The sequence below is a fragment of the Emydura macquarii genome, unplaced genomic scaffold (genome assembly GCF_026122565.2).
Source record: "Emydura macquarii macquarii isolate MOO-44397 ecotype Brisbane River unplaced genomic scaffold, CSIRO-AGI_Emac_v2 contig_3603, whole genome shotgun sequence".
NCBI classification, from domain to species: domain Eukaryota; kingdom Metazoa; phylum Chordata; order Testudines; family Chelidae; genus Emydura; species Emydura macquarii.
Window position 1 is genome coordinate 5,642,139 of NW_027133740.1, and position 20,713 is coordinate 5,662,851.

A 20,713-nucleotide genomic window follows, 5' to 3' on the forward strand; every position below is an offset into this window, starting at 1 on the left:
TAGTGAAGAAATAAAGGGGTCATGTTACCTTTTCTTGCTCGTCTTAGAAACAAAAACTCTGGAAAATACTGAAACCATGGTGCAGTTTGTGTTAGTAAGTGGCAGCAGAATCAGGCCCAGAGAGAGAAAGAATATGACACAAAAGGAGCAGAGAGGAAAAAAATTCTAATAAAAAATAAAAGCCTGATTCTTCTCTCTCTCTCTCTCTCTCAACAGTTTTACACTGAAGTGACTCCATTAATCATAATGGAATTAGTCCTCATTTACGGAGGTGTAAGTAAGAGGAGAATCAGACCCTAAGCATAGTATGTTTACACACACACGCACTGATTTCTGTTCTGGAAAAACATTTGAGAGCTGAAAGTAGCTTTGTGATCCTTGCAATCCCAGAGTAGCTGGAGTTCCAACTCCATGAGTTTCACCCATCAGCAGGATGCAGAATTAATGGGGACTCCGCAATTGCACACCAGGGGAAGGTTAAAGAAAGAATGAATTGAGCAAAGGGAAAATTTAGGCTGAACATCAGGAAAAATAGCCTGAATGGAAAGATCTATGAAGTCATGGAGTAGTGTCTCAAGAAAGTGTCGTCGTTTGGAGAATTCAAAGCTGGACTGGAGAAAGAACAAGAAAAACGTACCACAGGGGGGAAATAAATCCTACACTGAAATGAAATCCTTATGTTAAAGACACAACAAACAAGGACAATGCAAGCTTCCCAACTGCCTTGCTCAGACTTCAACTAAAAGATCAGCATTCTCAGAAAAGGCCATGGAGCTCTCTTCTATTAGTCAGTCTTGATGTTGGTAGTGTTTAAAAGAGCCATCTTAGCATACACAAAGCAATGTTATATTAGCACAGAGTGGCAAAGAAAAAATGAATAAAATGAGAACTGAAAAGGAAAAATGTCTATTTTTCATTCTTGGCTGTGCCCAGCTCTGAACACCTGTTACGTGCAGCTGTAGTATCATTAAGACAAAACTACAATGTCAATGATCTCCTAACTACAAAGATTGGGAAATGACTAAACTCCATTACAAACAGCAACACACAAAATCCACAGGTAATCTTATGGTTAAATACTGAGCTTCTGTCAATAATGGAAGACTTCCAAACACTGCTAAATGCTACCACAACTGTGGCATTCTCTCCCACACGCCTCTAGATTAATGCAGCATTTCACAAAGAAAATATACTGCAAACCCCGAGATTTGGCTTTCCTTCTTTCTCCCAAAATGCATGCACATGCAGAAACAAGTCACCTCCTGTATGTCAAGCAGTGCATGCTGCTGTTGCTGAAAGCAAAACAGAAACACGCACACAGTGACTAACCTAATACTCATTCTCTCAGACAATGAAGCTGTTTCACACATTTTGTGTCCTTACCTTGCAAGGATGTATTAGGTAAACTTGTTTCATTCTCTCCCATTCTTTTAAAAAAAATTCTTTATCAACCAGCCAAGCAGTCTCAAGTTGAGTCAGTTTCTGTGAAGGTTTTGACCTCCAAACTTTCTACTGTAGCACTGTAACCCTATACCTGACTTTCGTCTGTGAATAATTAGCATCCTGCTTCCTGAGTTACCTGGGCTTGCCTGACCTGTTTCTCTATAAAGTGACATCACAGCCTTTGATCTCCCCTGCTGTATTAACATGTGCTTCAGATAACAGTGCTGTGTTTCACTTGAGACTCTTACATTCATTCCACCCCCCCTTTTTTACTTTCACTTTTTTATGCAGAAAGCTGTTTGAACAACTTTTATTATTAGCAGCTAGTGTTACAGTCAAAACGCTGAAGCTTTTTGAAAGTTAGAAATTGATTTGAAAGCTTCTCTGAATTTGCATTTCATAGGGAAAGCTAAAAATAAAATGTTGACTGTCATGCCAGTCTATGTGGGAGAGGAACTTTACAAGCACAACTGTTAAACTCCGAGAAAGAAGATCATTTTAGATAGGGTGGCATTGGCAAAATCCTCAGACAACTTTTTTGTGTGTTCAGAAAGATTATCTCCAAGAAAAATCATTTACCTCAACACTGCAATTTCAAGACTGTTTTGACTGTGTGGTTGAAGAAGGAAGGGGAATACGAACAAAACAAAAGGTTATTATGTTTCTCTACCCTTCGTGTCCCTTCCAAGGACACAAACACTAAAATAATCTTACCCAAGCGGCAAGTTTGTGGACTGAGGAAATATTTACTCTATGCTCCTACATGAGGCAAACAACAAGCATTTTCATATATTCATGCCCAATTTACCAAACAAGTATAACTGGCTTTTTAACTACTTTGTTTTATCTTGACATTCGCATGCATATCTATAAAATATAAAACACTGCTGATGAACTGGAGCGACAACATTATTCTGAGGGAACAACTACAACCGAAACTTAATTAAATACTATTAAGGAGCTACAGCAATATTCATCTGCGTTCAGATCACTTACGGGTATGTGTGCACTGCAGTCACGGGAGGTGATTTTTAGCAGGTAGAAACATACCCAAGCTAGCTTTAATCTAGCTAGCACAGGTACTAAAGCAGCGAAGTGGTTCCAACATGGGTACAGCTGATGCCAAAACAAGCCTGCCCAGGACATTGGGAAATTGCTTGTGGTGCTATCCTGCACTGAAGCTCTGGCTTCACTGCTCTAGGACCTGAGCTAGCTAGATTAAAGCTAGCTTGGGTACGTCTACACAAGCTGCAATCACACCCAGTGATTGCAGTGTAGGCATACACTAGGAATGTAATCCAATCAGGAAGGCTAGATATGATCACTTCCTTACCAAGCCAAAACAAAAAAAAAAAGAGCAAAATTCTTTTTATTGTTGATTTTTAATGTTTTTCTTCTTCTTGCTGTAGTAGAGCACCAGAAGAAGGTTCTGGGGTGTGAACAAAAGCATAAAGAAATAGCTAAGCTTAACATGGAGTATGAAGATTTCAGCATCATCTAGCAGCTTCCCCCAGTACACTGGTAACTTAATGGCATTTCCACTAGTAATTTAATGACATTTCATTATGTAAACACTAGACAATTTCTCTTATCTAAATACACACACAAGTATGTTTTAACCATTCTCAAAAAAACCATCCCCATTTTAAGAGAAGAGTCTAGCATAGCAAAAAGAGCAGAGACTGTGTTCTATTGCAGTTTCTGTCACTAACCTGCTGTGACACATTGGACCACTCACCTCTCTGTGCCTCTGTTTACAATAGGTAAAAGGGGAAGGCTAATACCTATCTACCTTATGCAAATGCAGAGAAGCTTAACTGATTGTCATTTAGAAACTGCTCTAAGAACTTTGATTAAAGCAGATGATATGTAACTGTTGATGCAGGGAGGGGCACAATTTAAAGGTTCGGAGGGGCACGTGACCGCCCCACAGAAGTTTCCAAACTGTGGGGTGCATCCCGTAAGAGGGCACAGCGGAACATCTGGAGTGCAAGTGGCAATGCCAAATGGCTCAGGCCGGTGACACCAGGCAGGGCATGTTCGGGCCAGCCCCACACAGCAGAACTCAGGGAGGAAGTGCCACCTCCACCCCAGCTCACCTCAGCAGGCTACCCAGTCTGAATGGGTTGGGAGGAGCGCCACCAAAAAATCTGGGAGGCATGTGATGCCCCCCATGTCCTCCTCCATTTGTCACCTCTGGATTAAAGGCAGATATACATGCAATATTTTTCATTTGCACACTTACTAAGTAAGGGAATGAGATCTTCTTTCATAGAGGGAAAAACAGGCACATTGTTTACGGAATGTGCTACGCTTTTTGTTTTTTCTTAAGTGAACAGAGAATGATATCTAGTGTCCAAGAACATGGAGCATTCATACATAAAACTTGAGCCAGGCAGAGGAAGCAGGAATCATACATGCTTTTACCACACAACTTTGACAAAAAAACTTCATTCCTGACCTTCAACACACACAATATTCCAAGCCATGGTCCTTTCTTGAGCAGAGTACATCATTTATGCTACAGTATATGGTGGGGTGATTTTATGATGTAGCTGAAAAGAGGTCTAAATGAACCCATTAATTATGTTCTCCTGAACATAATACCTATACCAGGATTTGCCTCCATCATAAGTGAAATCTCTATACCCACTAACTTGAGGAAGATGCATTACTGAGGATATACCATTCCTGCTTCTCATACCATGTTTATCTGTAAAATACTTCCAACTGCACTGCACATTTACAAACGAACTCATTGCTGCCCTGTGGGGAAATCTTAGTCCAAGTTAGAGCATAATCCTTTGTTTGTTCAGCCCAGAGGGCTGGGTTAGAGCATGCTCATTTCTTAGCTGGAGGGAACAGTTTAGTCTGCCTGAGTAACCCCTCCAGCCAATGTACTGTACTGCAGGTGTGATATATACAGGCTACAGGAAAAGCTGTATCCAGCCCTCCTTGGCTGGAAAAACAGGTCAATACAAGAGACCACATCTCTCCACAAAAAGCACCTATGCCTAAATCTTACTTTCACCCGGGTAACCAGGCTCTTTATTGGGAATGTCAAGATAGGAGGGATGGCATCTTCCCGTCAGGAATGACAGGTCTGACTTCCTTCAGCTGACCATGGGGCTAGCTCGCTCAGCCCTAAGGCCAGTTAATGAACCCAGCTGGGCTGCCACAGAATCACCCGCTTAGCCAATCCACCCTATTAGCTGCAAGGAGCCCACAGATCTGTATTTAATCTCAGCAGCAGCTCATCACCGGCTACTCAATGCTTACGCCTGCAGCTGTGATCATTCCTGCTCCTGCCCTGTTCTCAGCCTTCCTCCAGTCCTGCTCCTACCCTAGTCAAGTCCGCTCCCTTGCTTGATTCTTGACCCTTGGCTCTGATATCATGAAGGGCTAGTGGAGCTGCTCAGACAACTCTGTTACCTCAGATTTATAGGAGCCTCTGTAGTTTTTGTGTACCCCTCCCCCCTGTGCACTGGATTGCTCCATGACATACAGAGGGTACAAACCTCCCCTCATCTCTACACTGTCCTCTTGTGGAACAGAACATCACTACTTCAGGGCTGTCCACAGCCATGCAAAGGAAACATGATTTGCTCCATATTGAAGACACTGTCAGTGGGAAAAAAATGTAGCTCCTGAATCCCAATTAGGTTCTCTGTTGCAAAGTATGCAGTATTTTGTTGTTATTCTGTCTACATTTGTGACACACACAACCTGTGCTGAGAGCAGGAAGCATCTAAATGTCTCATTCTATTATCATTTCTAAACAAAGGGGAAGTTATAATGGTTTGTATGTTCTTTTACAATTGTGCAAAGGTTGTATTTTTCCATTATAGACAATGCAGTCGGTTTTTCCAGCAATGAAAAAAGAAATCTGAAGCAACAAAGAGAAATATTCGTTCGAGCCATTGAGTGCTGACATTCTGCATTAGGCAGCATGATTCTTTCTGATTTTAAGCTTTTAGCACCCACTAAAGTGTTTTGTGGCTTTTTAGGTTCCAAAATTTTATCACATCACCTTCTGTTGATTTAAAAAATATATATTTAAGCTTCTAAAAGTTAAGGGAATGACAGTATTGAAAAGATTTCTTCTGTTTGAAAAGAAATCTACAGTCAGAAACAGTACAAAAAGGACTGGAATACAATCTTTGTCACAGTCCCTTTTCAACAACTGCTTCTAGTGGGGAGAGATGGTTAGTTAGTTCCATTTTATGTTCTCCCAAAACTATTCATTGTGCTCAATTACATGTAGCAATTTAAGTGGTCTGTTAACCAAAGAATCAATCCTAATTTACCTAATTTATCCATAGCAGGACCCAAATGTAAAATGGAGGAGTTTCCACCCCCCCAAAAGAGCACTAAAATTACCTTTGTTTTAAGCATAAAAAAATGCAAGCTAACAAAGCAATTTTAGTTGCTTTTTGGGTCTTAGGAGGGCATTGACAAAGAATGAAGGGAAATATAATATGCTAGGTGTATAAGCAGGTTTCAGTTACTTTTTTCTGCTGAAGGAGAAAAGGTAAATGTTAACTCATATGCAGATACACATTTTATGTCATCTATGAGATATATATGAGATATGGCAGGAGCTTCTAAAAGTCGAGTACTCCCCACCTGCAGAAATTAAGCTCACCGTGACATCTGAAAACTGTCTTGTGCCCAAGTACCATGGGGAATTTCTTACAACACAGCAACAACATAGGTGCGTCAAGCACACTTGCTGGACTCTGGGCATCTGACAACCACGGATCTTCACCAGCCACCATAGCTAACACTTGCTGTACATCCAGGTCTTATCTAGATGAAAGACTCCCCATGAAATTACAAGCCGGCATCCAGAAAGCTGATCATTAGACACCTATCAGTCAAACAATTGTACACTAGAGTCAGTTCACACAAGCATACGAGATCCCAAACCCCTAAGATCCCACTACGCTAAGATCCCAAGCTTCTGATAATCTGCACAAGGGCAATGATCTGGAGGCCTTTCACCATCCACAACCTGGCTTGCATCATGCAAACCTGGCTGGATGATGCTGCAGACCCAGAATTAGCACATTACCACATAAGTACTGGATTAGTCATCCAGTCTACTCAAATACACTACAGACCGAGGCCCATACAAGGGAAGAACAGAGGACAGTTGCCATTGTATTCTAGTGTAACCTCCTATGCAAGAGGGGTCACCTTGACACAAAATCCTTTGAGGGTATCCAGAAGCTTTGCAGATTCAGAGAGCAGCCCAAATGAGCACCCTACAAATCTCAAAAGCAAAGGTTTCCTATAGGAGCTGCCTGAGATGCTGCCTAACATAGCAATAAAGCTCTCAAGTCTTGTTTTCCTTGGAGACTTGCAACACCAGAGAACAACTCTGATGCAATGGCCCCACTCCTTCCCACACTTACTAATTTCTGGATCCATTCTGACAAGTCATACCTTGGACGTGAGTTTAGGATTGGATGGAGCACAAAAGGATTGGATGGAACACAAAAGGAACAAAAGAAACACACTACTTATCCCTGGACTGGCCTCTTCCTCTTTCAGGCTGAGATCAGAACCTTCCCCTGGTATCCAAATAAGATGAACGAGTTTATGAAGGTCCATCCTTAAAGCTCATGGACCAAAATCAAATTCCATTTTATCCTTCATTATTGTAATCAATTATACACTATGAAACTGCAGCCTGAACGAGCTTCATATAGCTCATTCAAGACACATCAAGCTACCCACTAAGCAATACAGACCTCCAAGCATACATCACCCCAACGTTCTGTCTCTCTTTGCTAGTTTTGTATGAATTGCAGAGTCAGATTCAACATTTCAGTCCTCCTCGAGCACCTCCAAACAGCAGCTCCAAGTTGCTTATGAACCACTACACTCTATGTGCTCCTGACCTCCACTGACTGTTAAGGTTGGTTAGATGGAACAGACATCTTCAATAGTGATAGTCCTGTGCACAAAAGTGTTTTCTTGGCAACTGCCCCTCCAACATACAACTTGCCCCCAGAAATAAGGCTAACAAACCTCAAAAACTTGAAAGCAAAATGCAAAACTCACTTCTTTGACAGCCTACCCACGTTGACACCATTTCAAAATAATAGATGATGGTCCAGGCCTTCCAGTTGGAGGGTTAGTGATTTTGGGTACACAACTTTAGATGCTTTAAAAGAGTCTGATTTTCTGAACTTGCTGAGCATCTGAGCCCTTGAAAAACCAGGCCTCTGTAAAGATGCATCAAGTTGGGCACCTAAACTTGAAGCACAAAAAAATTACTAAAATCCTGGCCAACATCTTTATGTGAAAACTTGATAATTGGGGGGAGTATTCAGACAACATGCTGATTGAGACCCATGCTGGGGCCACTCACCTCATGTAAGTGCCCCTGATGGCCGAGGGCGTTTCTGCATCTGCACGCTCTCTGCATTGCACGGCTTGTGGTGACCGCTGTTGGCGGTTACCACGCCGCCAGAGAAGCAATCAAAAGACCCACAAATGCTGAGCCTCTCTATGGGTCTTCAGCCCCTTCCCCTGGACTACTTCCCTTCTCAGGGCTTAAGTTATTTCCCTAGTGGCAGGTGAGGGGGGAGTGGGGGAAGAGGGACTCAGGCCTGCCCACTGCTCCAGATTCCAACCCAGGGACCCTGCTGTCTCTTTGCTGCATTTCCCTGGTCCACTTCTGCACGGCCCTAGTACTTTCACCCTTAGGTCAGGGATGAAGTGTTTCTTGAGTCTCTACAGACACCCAGGAGCACCATCCTGGCTACATCCAGCAAGTGAATTTGCTTGCTCCAGCAGCAACTATTATGTGAGCCTGCTGGTCTCTGATTGGCTGCATCCCCTGCAGTCTTTCTAGGCAGTCTGGAGGACTCACCTCCTCTGCTTTTTCCCGGGGAGGGGTGTGGTAGGGCTGCAATACTTCTAGCAGGGGGCCTCACGGCCTGTTACACCAGTGATTGGACCATATTAGAATCTAGATAGATGAATAGGTAAGAATAGATAGATTATGGTGATAGGTCAAGTGCCATAAAAATCTGGCACTTCACTATTAATATTTATTATCTGCAATGGAGTAGCACTTACTAACCACAGCCCAAATGAGCTAGGCACTATACAAACATAACAAAGAGTTGGTCCCTGTCCCATATAGTTTACAATCTAAAGTGTTATAAAAGGGAAATAGTGAGGGTATTAAGTACATGTGAAATTTCAGTGATTAATTTTCTTCTCTGGATTTGGAACAGAAAATTCAGAAGATACAGGAAGGTTTAGAACTCTATTGACTTTCTGATCCAGTCACCTATAAATATGCTACTAGATAAACAATAAAGGTCTATGAGAGAGAGAGTCCTTGCATGAAGCCTATTGGTAGTGACTAAAATTCCCATTCAAGACACTGTTAAGGGATTATGTCCATTAGGATAATTAGTATCTAGCTTTCAGTAGTGATAAAAGTGCTACTGGAGATAGGGCTCAGGTAGAAAAGGAAATATCGGGGAAGACATGGTGATATTGGGTTTGTTTGTTTCATGGAGAGGGGAAGAGAGACATGAATATCTTATTTCATGCATAACGTAAGAGTGTTATGGATAAAATTACAGCCCCTTTCTTAAGTCTGCTAAATTACAACCAGTGGCTCATTCAGCTTACAAACTCTATTAAAGCTGGAGAGGAGAAAAAGAGGTTTCTCCTTATGTGTTCCTGTTTCTACAATGAAAATTGTCTAAGCATAAAGCAAGGATAAATAGTCTTGAAACACAGGGAAATATGGTTTCAATGTCCATACAAATGATAGATGAACAAAAAGATGACTGAACATTAGCACGTACTGGCTGAAAGTCTGTGGAATTGAGTCTGAGCTACCAAAAAGTGGAATTGATAGAATTTAGACATGAAACTACCTCCTTTCATCAAAATTAGAAGACATTTTTAATTAATTTAATTGTGAAAAGGAACTGAGCAAATATCAATTTCCCTTTGCTCTACAGCAGAGCTAGAAAATAGTTTCTCTGAGTGAAATTCACCCAGCAACACAGGTGCTGCAGCAGGATCCAGACACAGCTGGCAGCTGCAGAGCACACAAGAGGTGGAACGGAGGGGGGAGTTGATAGGGCCATGGCTGTCCTATCTGCATTCAGCAGATCTCATTTCTGCAAAGGCAGGTGGCAGCTGGGGGCTGGGTTGGCACCCGAAGGTAACCAATAGAGCTGTCCAGAAGACGACAACTTTGTTTCACACAACTTTGGAGGTTCCAAAATTTGTTTTCATTCTGCACTGGAAAGAAAACAAGACCTCTGAAATATTTTTGTGAAAAATGGAATTGCCTGTTTTAGGATCAACACCAGAGGGAAGAGTCACAGCAGAGTGTTTCATCCAAGCTCACTGTAAATCAGGGAGCCCAGTGACTTGAACCTGAATTTTCCACATCCCCATTTGTGTTTGTGTCTCTCTCTCTTAGTGTTCTGACCCACCCTAATGGACAACTTGCCAGCAGTTAAGTGGATCCTGTGCAGGGATGTACATGAGTCACAGCTCCCGAGTTGCAGTAACATCCTGCCCCTGGAACACAGAGATAATTTATTTTCTTTTATTTCGAAGTATTATTAGAGCTAGTGGGGGATTTTTCATTATTTTTTTTCAGGAAGTGTTGATTTATAGACTGCAAAACGTTTCACAAAAACACTGACTAATCTTTTGTTGGGAAGGTTTCTCCAGTCCAGGATGGAATTACTGGTCAAAACCAGAGTGAGAGAGAGAGACATCCACTGGGAGATAGGTGGTTCTCTCTCTCGTTATTTGAGAAAAATTTAAAAAAATCTAGCGTTCATTCCAATGTGGAACAAAAAGAAATACTGAAAGCCTGAAGTTTTTCATGAAACAGAATTCTTCTTTTCCAACCAGCCCTATTTAATATAGCACTCACCACCACCTCACTATCTGAGCACTGCACTAATGCAAATATATTAAGCATCATATTATCCTTAAGCATTTTATCTTAATTTGAGAAACAAAGAAATAGGCACAAAGGGATTAAGTGACTTGTTCCTGGTCTCACAGAGAGCCTGAAGCGGAGCCAGAAATTGACCTCAAAGCTCCAAAGTCCTATTCCTTTATGCATTAACCCCATCCTCTCTCAGACTTAATTCTAATCCTTCCTCCCCCCCAGTCCCTGTATGGTTCCCTTGCATAAAGCCCACTAATGTGTGAGACAAAGACAGAAATTCTTCCCAAACGAAGCAACAACAGGCTAACGCTGAGCAGCAATAGCAAGCAACGTATATGCTTGTATTGCTCTTTTTATTGATACTATTTTATAGCACAAAGAAATGTAAGGAATACAATGAAAGCAATAAAATTGCGGTAGTAGGCCAAATTTATCCAACAGTGGTGACAGTTCAGAGGCTAGTCTGTTATCCATATGCCACATAAATACTTATAAGAGGAAGGCAAGGTGGGTTCGTGGTTGAAGCTGGGAATCAGAACTTTGCTACTGACATCTAAATTCTTCCTGTGCCATCAGATGTTACTCAGAGCACGAACAAGACTCTGCCATCCCTGTCTATATTGGGCCATCCTTTGCACATCCTCTGTGTTGTTAAGTGCCATAAGTTTTCCTTTTTTCTACTAGTGTTTGTTGGATGCCCCTTTTTACGTGTTCCCCCAATAGTCCAATGGCATGCCCATCATGACAGTGGCTCTTGCTTCATTCTTAATACATCGCACATAGTTCCATCTTCTCTGCTGACATGATATGTGACAATGCCTCAGTCTTCCCATCTGTAACAAGAAAATATTTTCCTCTTTCTCTCACCCTTTTTCTGGCCTGTCCATTTAAATTGTAATGCTACCATCTTTTGAAATATGTACAACAGCTCGCATAATGGGGCGTGATCTCAGCAGAAGTCTTTGTTATTATTTGTACTACAGTAACACCCAATCACTACGTTGCAAAGAAGAATATTTTGCCACTTCAGGCTTGATTATTTAGGGTATGGATAGCACTTTGAGATTGCAGGAAGGTTATTATAACAACAATATGACCAGAAACATACTCTAACAGCAGATCTTTTGCAAAAATGGAAAAGGAGAGAAGTTTGACACCACCAGGCAGTGTACAAAAGAGAAAGCACGTTATCTGGGTGATAGACTCCAAATTTGGGATGAGGGAAAAGAGGGCTGGATTTTGCAGCTAGCCATAAAATAATATGGTGTAAACTTTTTGCATGAGACCTGAAGTGTGATCTATGAAGAGATCTTATGGCAAATTAAATTTAGGCTCACCTTCCAGAATTCTGAAAGTAATGTTCTCCACTGGCATAATCTGCACCATCAACTGCAAGCCAATTCAGTTCAAGCCAGTAAAGCAGAACTGCTGGTCTAGCCCGAAAAAAAGAAGTTTCTTTTCCAACCCTTTAAAGGTGTAAGCTAAGCTCTCCATTCAAGCTCATTCCTAAAGGGACACGGACAGCTGAGAAACAGCAAGAATAAAGAGAGAATCAGAGAATGGCTTCATTTTGGTGTTCCAAATTTCAGTTACCAAGCCATCCAGAACAAGTAGAATGTTTTCTACTTTTTTTTTTAATTCTTTGGGGGCAAGAATTGTCTCTCTCTGTCTATGTACAAGAACTAAGAAGCCTCTACACTGTGCCTGACAGGGAACAATATGAGCTCTTTGTGTATGAGGATTATATTGGTGTCTGCTAAAAATAACACACTGAAGTCTTCTTTTTAGCCACAGCCTAGGCAGAAGATGGGCCAGCAGCATTACAAACATCCCCATACTGCACTGTCAGGAGGCTTACCCCTGACTTGGAAGTGCCAGCTGTAGAAGGCAAGAAGATAATTTGGCCTTTAAACCCAGCCAATCCTTAGCCTCAAAACTGCATCTGATGGCAATTTTGCCAATTAATCCCAGCTGCATAGATGCTCATTTGTTTGGTACTTAGCTGAAACCAGATGTTAACAAGCATATCAGATGTTAGTTGGCCAAAGAGAAGCCCTACACTCACCTCATTACTCGGTTTGTCTGCAAAGTGGTAACTTTGGAATGCTGCATATGATCAACTCCAAATTTTCAGGGACTATTCTAGGCATCAGTGGCACAACCCTATTGATTTCAGGGCAAATGTGAACACCAGAAAAGTCTGATTCAGAGGAAAATCAGGACCCCCAGACTGCCAGCTGGGCAGGCAGAGGAACCTCTCTGTCATCTCCTGCTGCTGCCCACACATCAGAGGCAGGGGAAGGAAGAGGGCAGAGACACAGAAGTGTGAATGGAAAGAGGAAGGGGGGACACAGAGCTCCTGGCATGAAGGAGAGGGTAGGGGAATGTGCAGGGAGTCCCTGACGTAGAGGTGTGGTGGGAAATAAACACACAATTACTGATTCCCAGACCCACCTCCCTCAACTCTAACCATTAGACCACACTCCTTCCCTATAAATGTTATACAGATTTTATAGTTTGATTGCGGGATCTAAATTCAGTATTATACCCTCACTTCTTTTTACACTTGATGCTTATGTTTAGGGCTGAGCTGTGCATGCTTGCCTTCGTAAATACAGTTTCCATTTTCATCAGGCCCTCTCTACATAGCATCTCCAGAGCGCGCTCAGAACTCAGATTTACAGCAAATAAAGAAAAAAATCAGCAGGGCCCTCTCAAACATTCTGTGATGGGTTTACCAAACTATTCTCACAGACAGAGTTTTCTGTGCACCCATGATCATATCACTATATTTTTAGACTACCCTAATAATCATCTCTCTGATCCTGCCCACAATTCCTGGCTTATTTTATATGATCTTTGAGTCTGTTTCCCTACCCTTCTACTCCTGGAGACATGGAGCTCAACTTGTACATTTGTTTCCTACTGTACACGCACAACAAATTTATGGGAACTGGGACTGCACTGAATGAAATATACACCCACTAAAAGTAGCATGCATCTGAACCAATTCAACTTTAGTAACTCACTCGCTTTGGCTATTACAGAGCCAAGATAGAACACAAGGTTTAGCTTAGAGACCAAAACACAATCATAGGCAGGTCATCTTACTATAAACCTTTTAGGTATGAAAGAAAAATAAGTGAATTAATATAGTATTTTTTTTAAATAAAACACTACTTCTGGTGCTCAATTCATCCTTGATGAAAAGGACACCAGATGCTTGGATTTTTTAAATGGTTTGTCTAAGTATACAGAAAAGCACTTCACATTTGTAAAGAAGAAAAATATGTCTGTTCTTGAGAAAAGCTCCCTTATTTTCTTCCTTCTGATGCAGAGAAAAACAGCACATGCTGTGCGGAAAAGCATTAAAGTTTCATACATTTGAATTCAAACTGACATTTGCAATACATTTTCCACACAATTATCTATGTACACTGAAAAATTTCTGTGAAGCTCCATTTCAGAGACAGCTTATACTGTATGGTGTTGTATTTACAGGGTGTAATGGTCTTTTTCATATTCTGAGCAATATAAATGCTTTTCCTCTAGGAACATTGTCACTTTTGACCAATGTGTGAACTCATGAATGGAAATGAGGCAGACGCTTAACAAGACTTAAGGTCAGTAACAAAATCTCTCAAATGGAACATTTTAATTAGGTCCACCAGTGAAAACAAACTACAAGGAGGTGCAAGGAAGAAAATAAAGGGAAAAGATTTAAAAAAAAAATTAGATACTTGTAGGAAAGAAGAAAGGAAGGGTCAAAAATTTCCCCAGTGCTTTTGTAAAGTAAATTCTTTCAGACTGTCATTTCCCTCCTCCCCCATGTAGTTGTCAAGTAATCTTTAATTTTATTTTATAATGAAAGCTTTTAAGATACACCATGTAGCAAATAATCTAATTAAATAAATGTGTAAACTCAAAATCACATTTCATTATGATTCCTCCGTACCGTTTAAATCACTGGTAGGGGGCAGCAATATGGAAGACCATTTTTTAATGGGATTAAGGTAAAATTTGACACAAACCATTCTGTTCCGTACAGTTCCTTATGTCACTGTCATCACGGTAGTATCTGAGAACCATCCATTATGCAGTAAGTGATGTGGCTACACATCTCTCATGCGTGGCTCATTCTTTTTCTCTATCCTCCCCATGGGGAGAATTGTGTGTGTAATGGAGTGTACCAGTTTAGAGCAGAAAGGGGAGTTCAAAACTTTCATGAAATTTCCCAAGTGTCTTTTGGTAATCTATTTGTAAAATTTGTGTTGCATCCTGTAATACCTAATTTGTTAAATGAAGATTATGAAGATACATAGTCATTGTTTCCAACAAACGAATTAAGTGGCCCAGCAGCCAGGACACAACAGAGGCAATTGTGATTTCAGGGATTGGGAGTCTGCATCCAAGGTTCTACTTCTGACCCTGCCACTAATCGATTTATGGCTATGGGCAAGTCCCTTAACCTCTCTCTCTCCACCTTAGTTTCATTATCATTTTGGGTTACTGTTTTGTTTGTCTATTTCCACAGAAAATGGAATTTCATCTGAATGGACATTTCCCTGAGCAATGACCATTTTCTATGACATTTTCCTCAAAAAAAAAAAAAAAAAAGGAATGCTTCTATTTTCAGCAACCAAAACTTTTTGAAAATGTTTTGTTTTTTAGCAACCAAACACTGAAAAATTTCAGCTCTTGGATAAAAATGTTCAATACCCGCTCCCCAATTTTTGCCCTACTGGCCAAATTTTTTCAACTCTCAGTTGCCAAAACAAAAGAAGAGTTTGGTCTCCTTGTTTCAGGGGGCAGGGAGGAGGGTTGGGGAGTACTGTTCTGAAAACCTTGCAAATTGTGTAGAAAAAAATATTTTCATCAAAATTTTTCTTGGGAAAAACAACTATTTCCTGATTAGCTCTAATGCTCATCTATTATTGTGAGGAGTGTTGAAATAGATGGATGAAAGATACCATGAGTGCTATTATTTTTTAGCAATATGGTGTGTAGTTTCTATTAGCAATATTATTTACTATTCAGATTGTGTTCGTGCAACAAAGTGAGAATTTTTTGTAATATTTTTTATGAATCCTTTGTGTGCCTCAGTTTCCCCTATATGCTGCATTGTTACCCAGTGAGTGGAAAAGGGGTTGTTTGTTCTCAGGGCAGGCTAAGAGACATAGGTATTAATGTTGCCTTGCTGTCTGAGACTAAATGGGTCTTTGGAAAAAAACTGGCTGAAACTGACCCCGTATCAATGGAGAATTTGTGAAACCACTAGCAAAGCCAGTCACTAGGACTTGGGACACCTAGCAACCAATGATCCAAAGGGAGACAGAGTTTCCCACCTCTCAGTAGGAAAGCAGAGCAACATTCTCCAGAACAACCAACTGGGAATATGTGAAGCGCCGTGATAAGAGTTGGAAGGAGTTGGGGCTCTCACCGGGTGTCGAACCAAGAAATCAGACTGAGAGACAGATAGAGCTTGAACAATGGGGTTCACTACAGCTTAGCTGGGCTCTGAACTAACCAGAGTGGTCTACGCATTAACCTTCAGTTCCCTATGCTAACCTTTGGACTTCGTATTCTGTGTTCCACTTGGCTAATAAACACTACTGTTTTGACAACGCTGTTTGAGTGTCACTGCAAAAGCTTGGTGAGGTGCATGAATCTCTGAAGAGCATATAAGTCTCTACCAGGAATCTGTCTCAATTGGACTTGCTGAACAGAGCTCACGGTGTGAAGCAGGAGTGCGGAAGGCTCAGAGTCTAGGACCCTGTCTACACTTACCTCTGAGATTCGGTGGCAGTCGACGGGAGTTACACAAGCTACACAAAAAACTTGCGTAACTCCCATCGACTTCTCTGCTTCTCTTCCGCGCGCCGTCTTCACTGCACTGCGCCAACAGGAACCGTGTTCCTGTTGACGCAGCGTTATGCCACTTGTGAAGGTGGTCTTAGCACGTCGACTTCTGGATCGACTGAGCGGGTCTTCACCGACCGCTCAGTCGATCCAGAGAAATCAATCTGACGGCGGCGACTTTGCTGCCGTCAGTGTAGCCATAGCCTAAGAAGGTGGTGAAGCTGCATGGCTTGCCCTAGAGGAAGGGTGAGACCCATAGAGGGGCTGGCACACTGAGAAGATTCCTCCTAGAGACTGTTCTGAAGCTGGGGGCACAGCACTAATCCTGTGGATCCATAACAGCTAGAGACCAGGGCACCACAGTGCGAGGCATTGTATAAACGTAACAAAAAACCAGTCAGCTATCTAAGACAGCTTGCTATCTAATACTTAGCCGATTACACTGGCTGTTAAAGCAACTATTTCAGGTGATCCTGGTCTCAGCTGAAAATAACTAAGATTCTGAAAGAATATAATTTATTAAACAAACTACACATGTATAAAATATGTTTTGCATTCATTTAGCACTAGATTTTGCTCATATTCATGAAACCTATTTCCTGCATATGTTATGTTTTCACAATCACAGTCTGTACTTACTAAAATATTTGCCACTTAGATGCTATTCTCCATTGTCTATAAAAGGTCAATGACTGGTAGCATTTAGAGCAAAGGTTCCTAGTGTTGCTGTAACCTGAAATTTTCGATTTTGAGAAATTGCTGTGCTTAATTGTGGCTAAATTATATATTTGGCTAAGGTGGAATTGTATTTAGTATGTCACCTATATAAAATGTAGAGTTCCTGGAGCACCCGGCCTATCTGCAGTCAAAGAGAGCTGCCATTGACTTCAGTGAGGCCAGAATTTCACCCCTAGTTACTCAGATTCAGTGCCATTAAAAAGCATGATCTGCCCCCAACTCTCATCATACAAATTGAGCCATATGTAAAGCTGGGCAAAATTTTTAGTAAAAAAAAAACTTTTTTGGGGAGGTGGGGCAAAAAAAAATACAGATTCAGGTTGATCAACACAATTTAAGAATTCAGGTCAATTTCAGCAAATTGTTTCAGCTGGAAAAAACCCCCAGAAATGTTGAAATGATTCATCTAGGCATTTCTGAAACAAAAAGTCAAAATGTTTCATTTAAGACACTTCATTTTGGAATTTCTCTCAATTTTATCTTAAAAAAAACAAAAAAAAAACAACAACCCTGAAATCAAAACAAAACATTTTGTTTCATGTCTACCACAATTTTGCAGGGCCAAAGAGCATGATCATTTCCAATCACTTGAATTGGGTCTTAAATAGAAATGTTTCAGTTGACACAAAAATTTTTTTTGACGTTTTGGTTTACTGAAAACTTCAGAGCATTTTCATTTCAGGTTGACCCAAAGTGTTTTTTCCCCCAGACTTTTACCCGAACCAAATATGAAGTGTTGCCATAGCCATCTTGGTCCCATGATATTAGAGAGACCAAGTGGGTGAGGAAATATCTTTTACTGGACCATCTTCTCTTGGTGAGAGAGATGAGCTTTCGAGCTTTACAGAGCTCTTCTTCAGGTCTGGGAAAGGTACTCAGAGTGTCACAGCTAAATACAAGACCAAACTGATAGTTAAGCATAAGTAGTTAGCACATATTGTAAGGGACCATTCAAGGTTTTTTAACACTCCTGTAGTCATAGGACAAAAAAGGAGGGCTATTGATTTACAGATTGTTGCAACAAGCCAGAAATCCAGTATCTTTATTAAGAGAATGATTTTTATATGGACAGCCCTAATCCTAACCTCTTTACAAACATTAATGAATTTAATCCACACATTATTAGGTATGAAAGCTAGTACAGTAGAACCTCAGAGTTATGAACACCAGAGTTATGAACTGACTGGTGAACCACACACCTCGGAAGTACACAATCAGGCAGCAGCAGAGACAAAAAAAGAAAAGAAAAGAAAAGAAAAAGTAAACACAATACAGTACTGTGTTAAATGTAAACTACTAAAAAAAATAAAGGGAAAGTTAAAAAAAAAAAAAGATTTGACAAGGTAAGGAAACTCCTTCTGTGCTTGTTTCATTGAAATTAAGATGGTTAAAAGCAGCTTTTTTCTTCTACATAGTAAAGTTTCAAAGCTGTGTTAAGGCAATGTTCAGTTGAAAACTTTTGAAAGAACCACTGTATTGTGTTGTTCAGAGTTACCAACAACCTCCATTCCTGGGATGTTCATAACTCTGAGGTTCTTCTGTAACTCCTTAGCTGCAATCCCAGCTCTTCCGTTGATTTGAAGAGTGGCTTTGGAAGATCACTTAGGACATGTTCCTCACCCAGTGGAAATCTTGTGCCACCAGCCTGCCGTGAGTGCCTACCATTTGTGAAAGGGTAGCATTTTCTATGCCCTCCACATTCTAATTCCCTGGGCCAGAAAACAGGGATAATACTACTAGCGACAACAATGCAAATTAGTTATGTTGCTGAACAAAGACATCGGCATTGAAGATGAAGTGATGAACAGAGCAGTAATGAACTCATGTTCAGTCCATAATAAGACAGAAAACTGAAGAATTTACTCCCTCCCTTTAATATGGCCTTAAGTCAAAGTATCAGAATTAAACAAATTAAATTTCTGTATAACAAGTTTAAAGAGCTGATATTCATGAGATGATACTTTGTTATCAGTTACAGGCTCAGAAAACATCCCTTTAGATCTAGTATAAAGAGAAACAATAAAGGGTTTTTCTGTCCTTCAGTACATGCCATTATTTACAATTGTGATGAAGTGCAAGAATTTTTTTTTTTGCAAGATTATATTTGTTTTCTCTAAAATCTTTGCACCACTAATTTTCACCCACCCTCACCTTGGTGAATATGTAGTTGGAACTCAAAAGGATAAACTGACTGATGAAAACAAGCATAAAAAACCTAAGGGACTGAAAAGTACTTTTTTAAAATATTTGTTGGAAAGAGAACTAAAATGCTAAAATACTTATAAATGCCAGCTAATGTTGAACTTTATCTTGCACAACTAAGAAGAAGAGCTTACTATTCTAAAGACCATATTAAGAAGGTTGAAGAGCAAAAACCTCAGTGAAATTAAATCAAAGGCTTTTCCTCTTTTTTAAAATCTTTTTTACCACTTTATTCCCTACATCCTTTTTCTCTTTTACAGAGAGTGCTTCTTAAAAACACTACAACATGCGATCTTGCATTTGGATTTTTACAACTCTGACAGCTATATCTATCACAGTTCAGATAACTTTTGTTTGGAATGGGCCCTATAGGTTCTCTTCCAACTTGAATTCTGACCTACAAGAACCCACGCTGTTGTGGCAAATACAGAGTATAAAACGCGAAAGTTTACTCAATGGTCGTCATTAGGTCTTAAGTACCGGACTCCACCTCCCCCATTGTTCTCAATGCACCTGGATATCTATAAGATGCCTCTGTGTTACCTATTTTCTGTATTATTGCATCTGAAGAAGAGAGCTGAAGTCTCTCGAAAGCTTATGCCTGCAAATATTAAATTTGTTAGTCTTTAAAGTGCCACAGAACTCTCGTCGTTTTTTGCTGTATACAGACTAACACGGCTACCCCTCTGGATTTATTATAAGGGGAGATTTTCAAGTCAATTGGACGTGTGCTCCTAATTCCTTTAGAAACTTTGGGAAATCTCCCCCATAAAGTATACATAAGGTGGAGAGAATCCTTCCATTGGAAAGGATTGACAACCACAGACCACCTTATCCAGTACTCGCAAATGAAGAATTTATACAATCAGTACTATATGAACACATTATTTCCCTTGATGGTAGCAGGGCACTCCTAACAGCAGAATTTTCTCTGAATGTAACCAGTTAGAATGTATCCTGTGGCGCAACAAAAGCTGGTAAATAGTTCCCAGACTAAGCAGGATACTTCCATGCCAGCCGAGGAGATGGTTTTGACTGACACCTGGTCCCCACACTGAGAGATTGCTTTTGATTAACAGCATTCACGTAACGGGTGAAATTAGGGCCACTTCACTGCAGGTGCACTAGAGGTGAGTATAGACACAGGGACCACCTTCTGGATCCTTGTCTTTCCACAGAGAAGGCAGACAAGCGGTTCCCACGTACAGGGGAGAAGGTGCTACTAGCAGCCCTGAACATTCTGGAAAGGGGTACGCACAGACATACTGGAGTCATGCCCATCTCACTACCATGCCAGCACACTGGTACGCAGCAATGGCCTGTACTTCGCCAATTGGAAACTAAACCTTCTCGAAAGGTTTAGCAATGGTCACCGGTGAGTGTGCTCTCCCAAAAGTCCTCTGGCAGGGCACCTAATCTTTAGGCACCTCCTTTCCCTAACACAGGATGGTTCTGGCACGAGGAATCTTAAGAGAGTCCTAAAGATTCTGGCCAACATTTTCAAGTGCCCTCTAAATT

At 40.8% G+C, this 20,713-nt stretch overlaps 1 protein-coding gene across 5 annotated transcripts in view; it reads right to left on the minus strand.

Annotated features, from left to right (window-relative positions):
• NAALADL2 (N-acetylated alpha-linked acidic dipeptidase like 2) overlaps positions 1–20,713 on the minus strand; it is a 691,918-nt gene that overhangs the window by 601,317 nt on the left and 69,888 nt on the right. For 3 of the 5 annotated variants that reach the window (XM_067536538.1, XM_067536535.1, XM_067536540.1), the window contains exon 1: positions 1,384–1,455. The exons of the other annotated variants lie outside the window; for them this stretch is intronic. In XM_067536538.1, coding sequence (XP_067392639.1) covers positions 1,384–1,426 — 43 coding nt within the window. In that variant the 5' untranslated portion in view covers positions 1,427–1,455. Of the gene's footprint in view, positions 1–1,383; positions 1,456–20,713 lie in introns of those variants that run through there. 5 annotated transcript variants of the gene reach the window in all.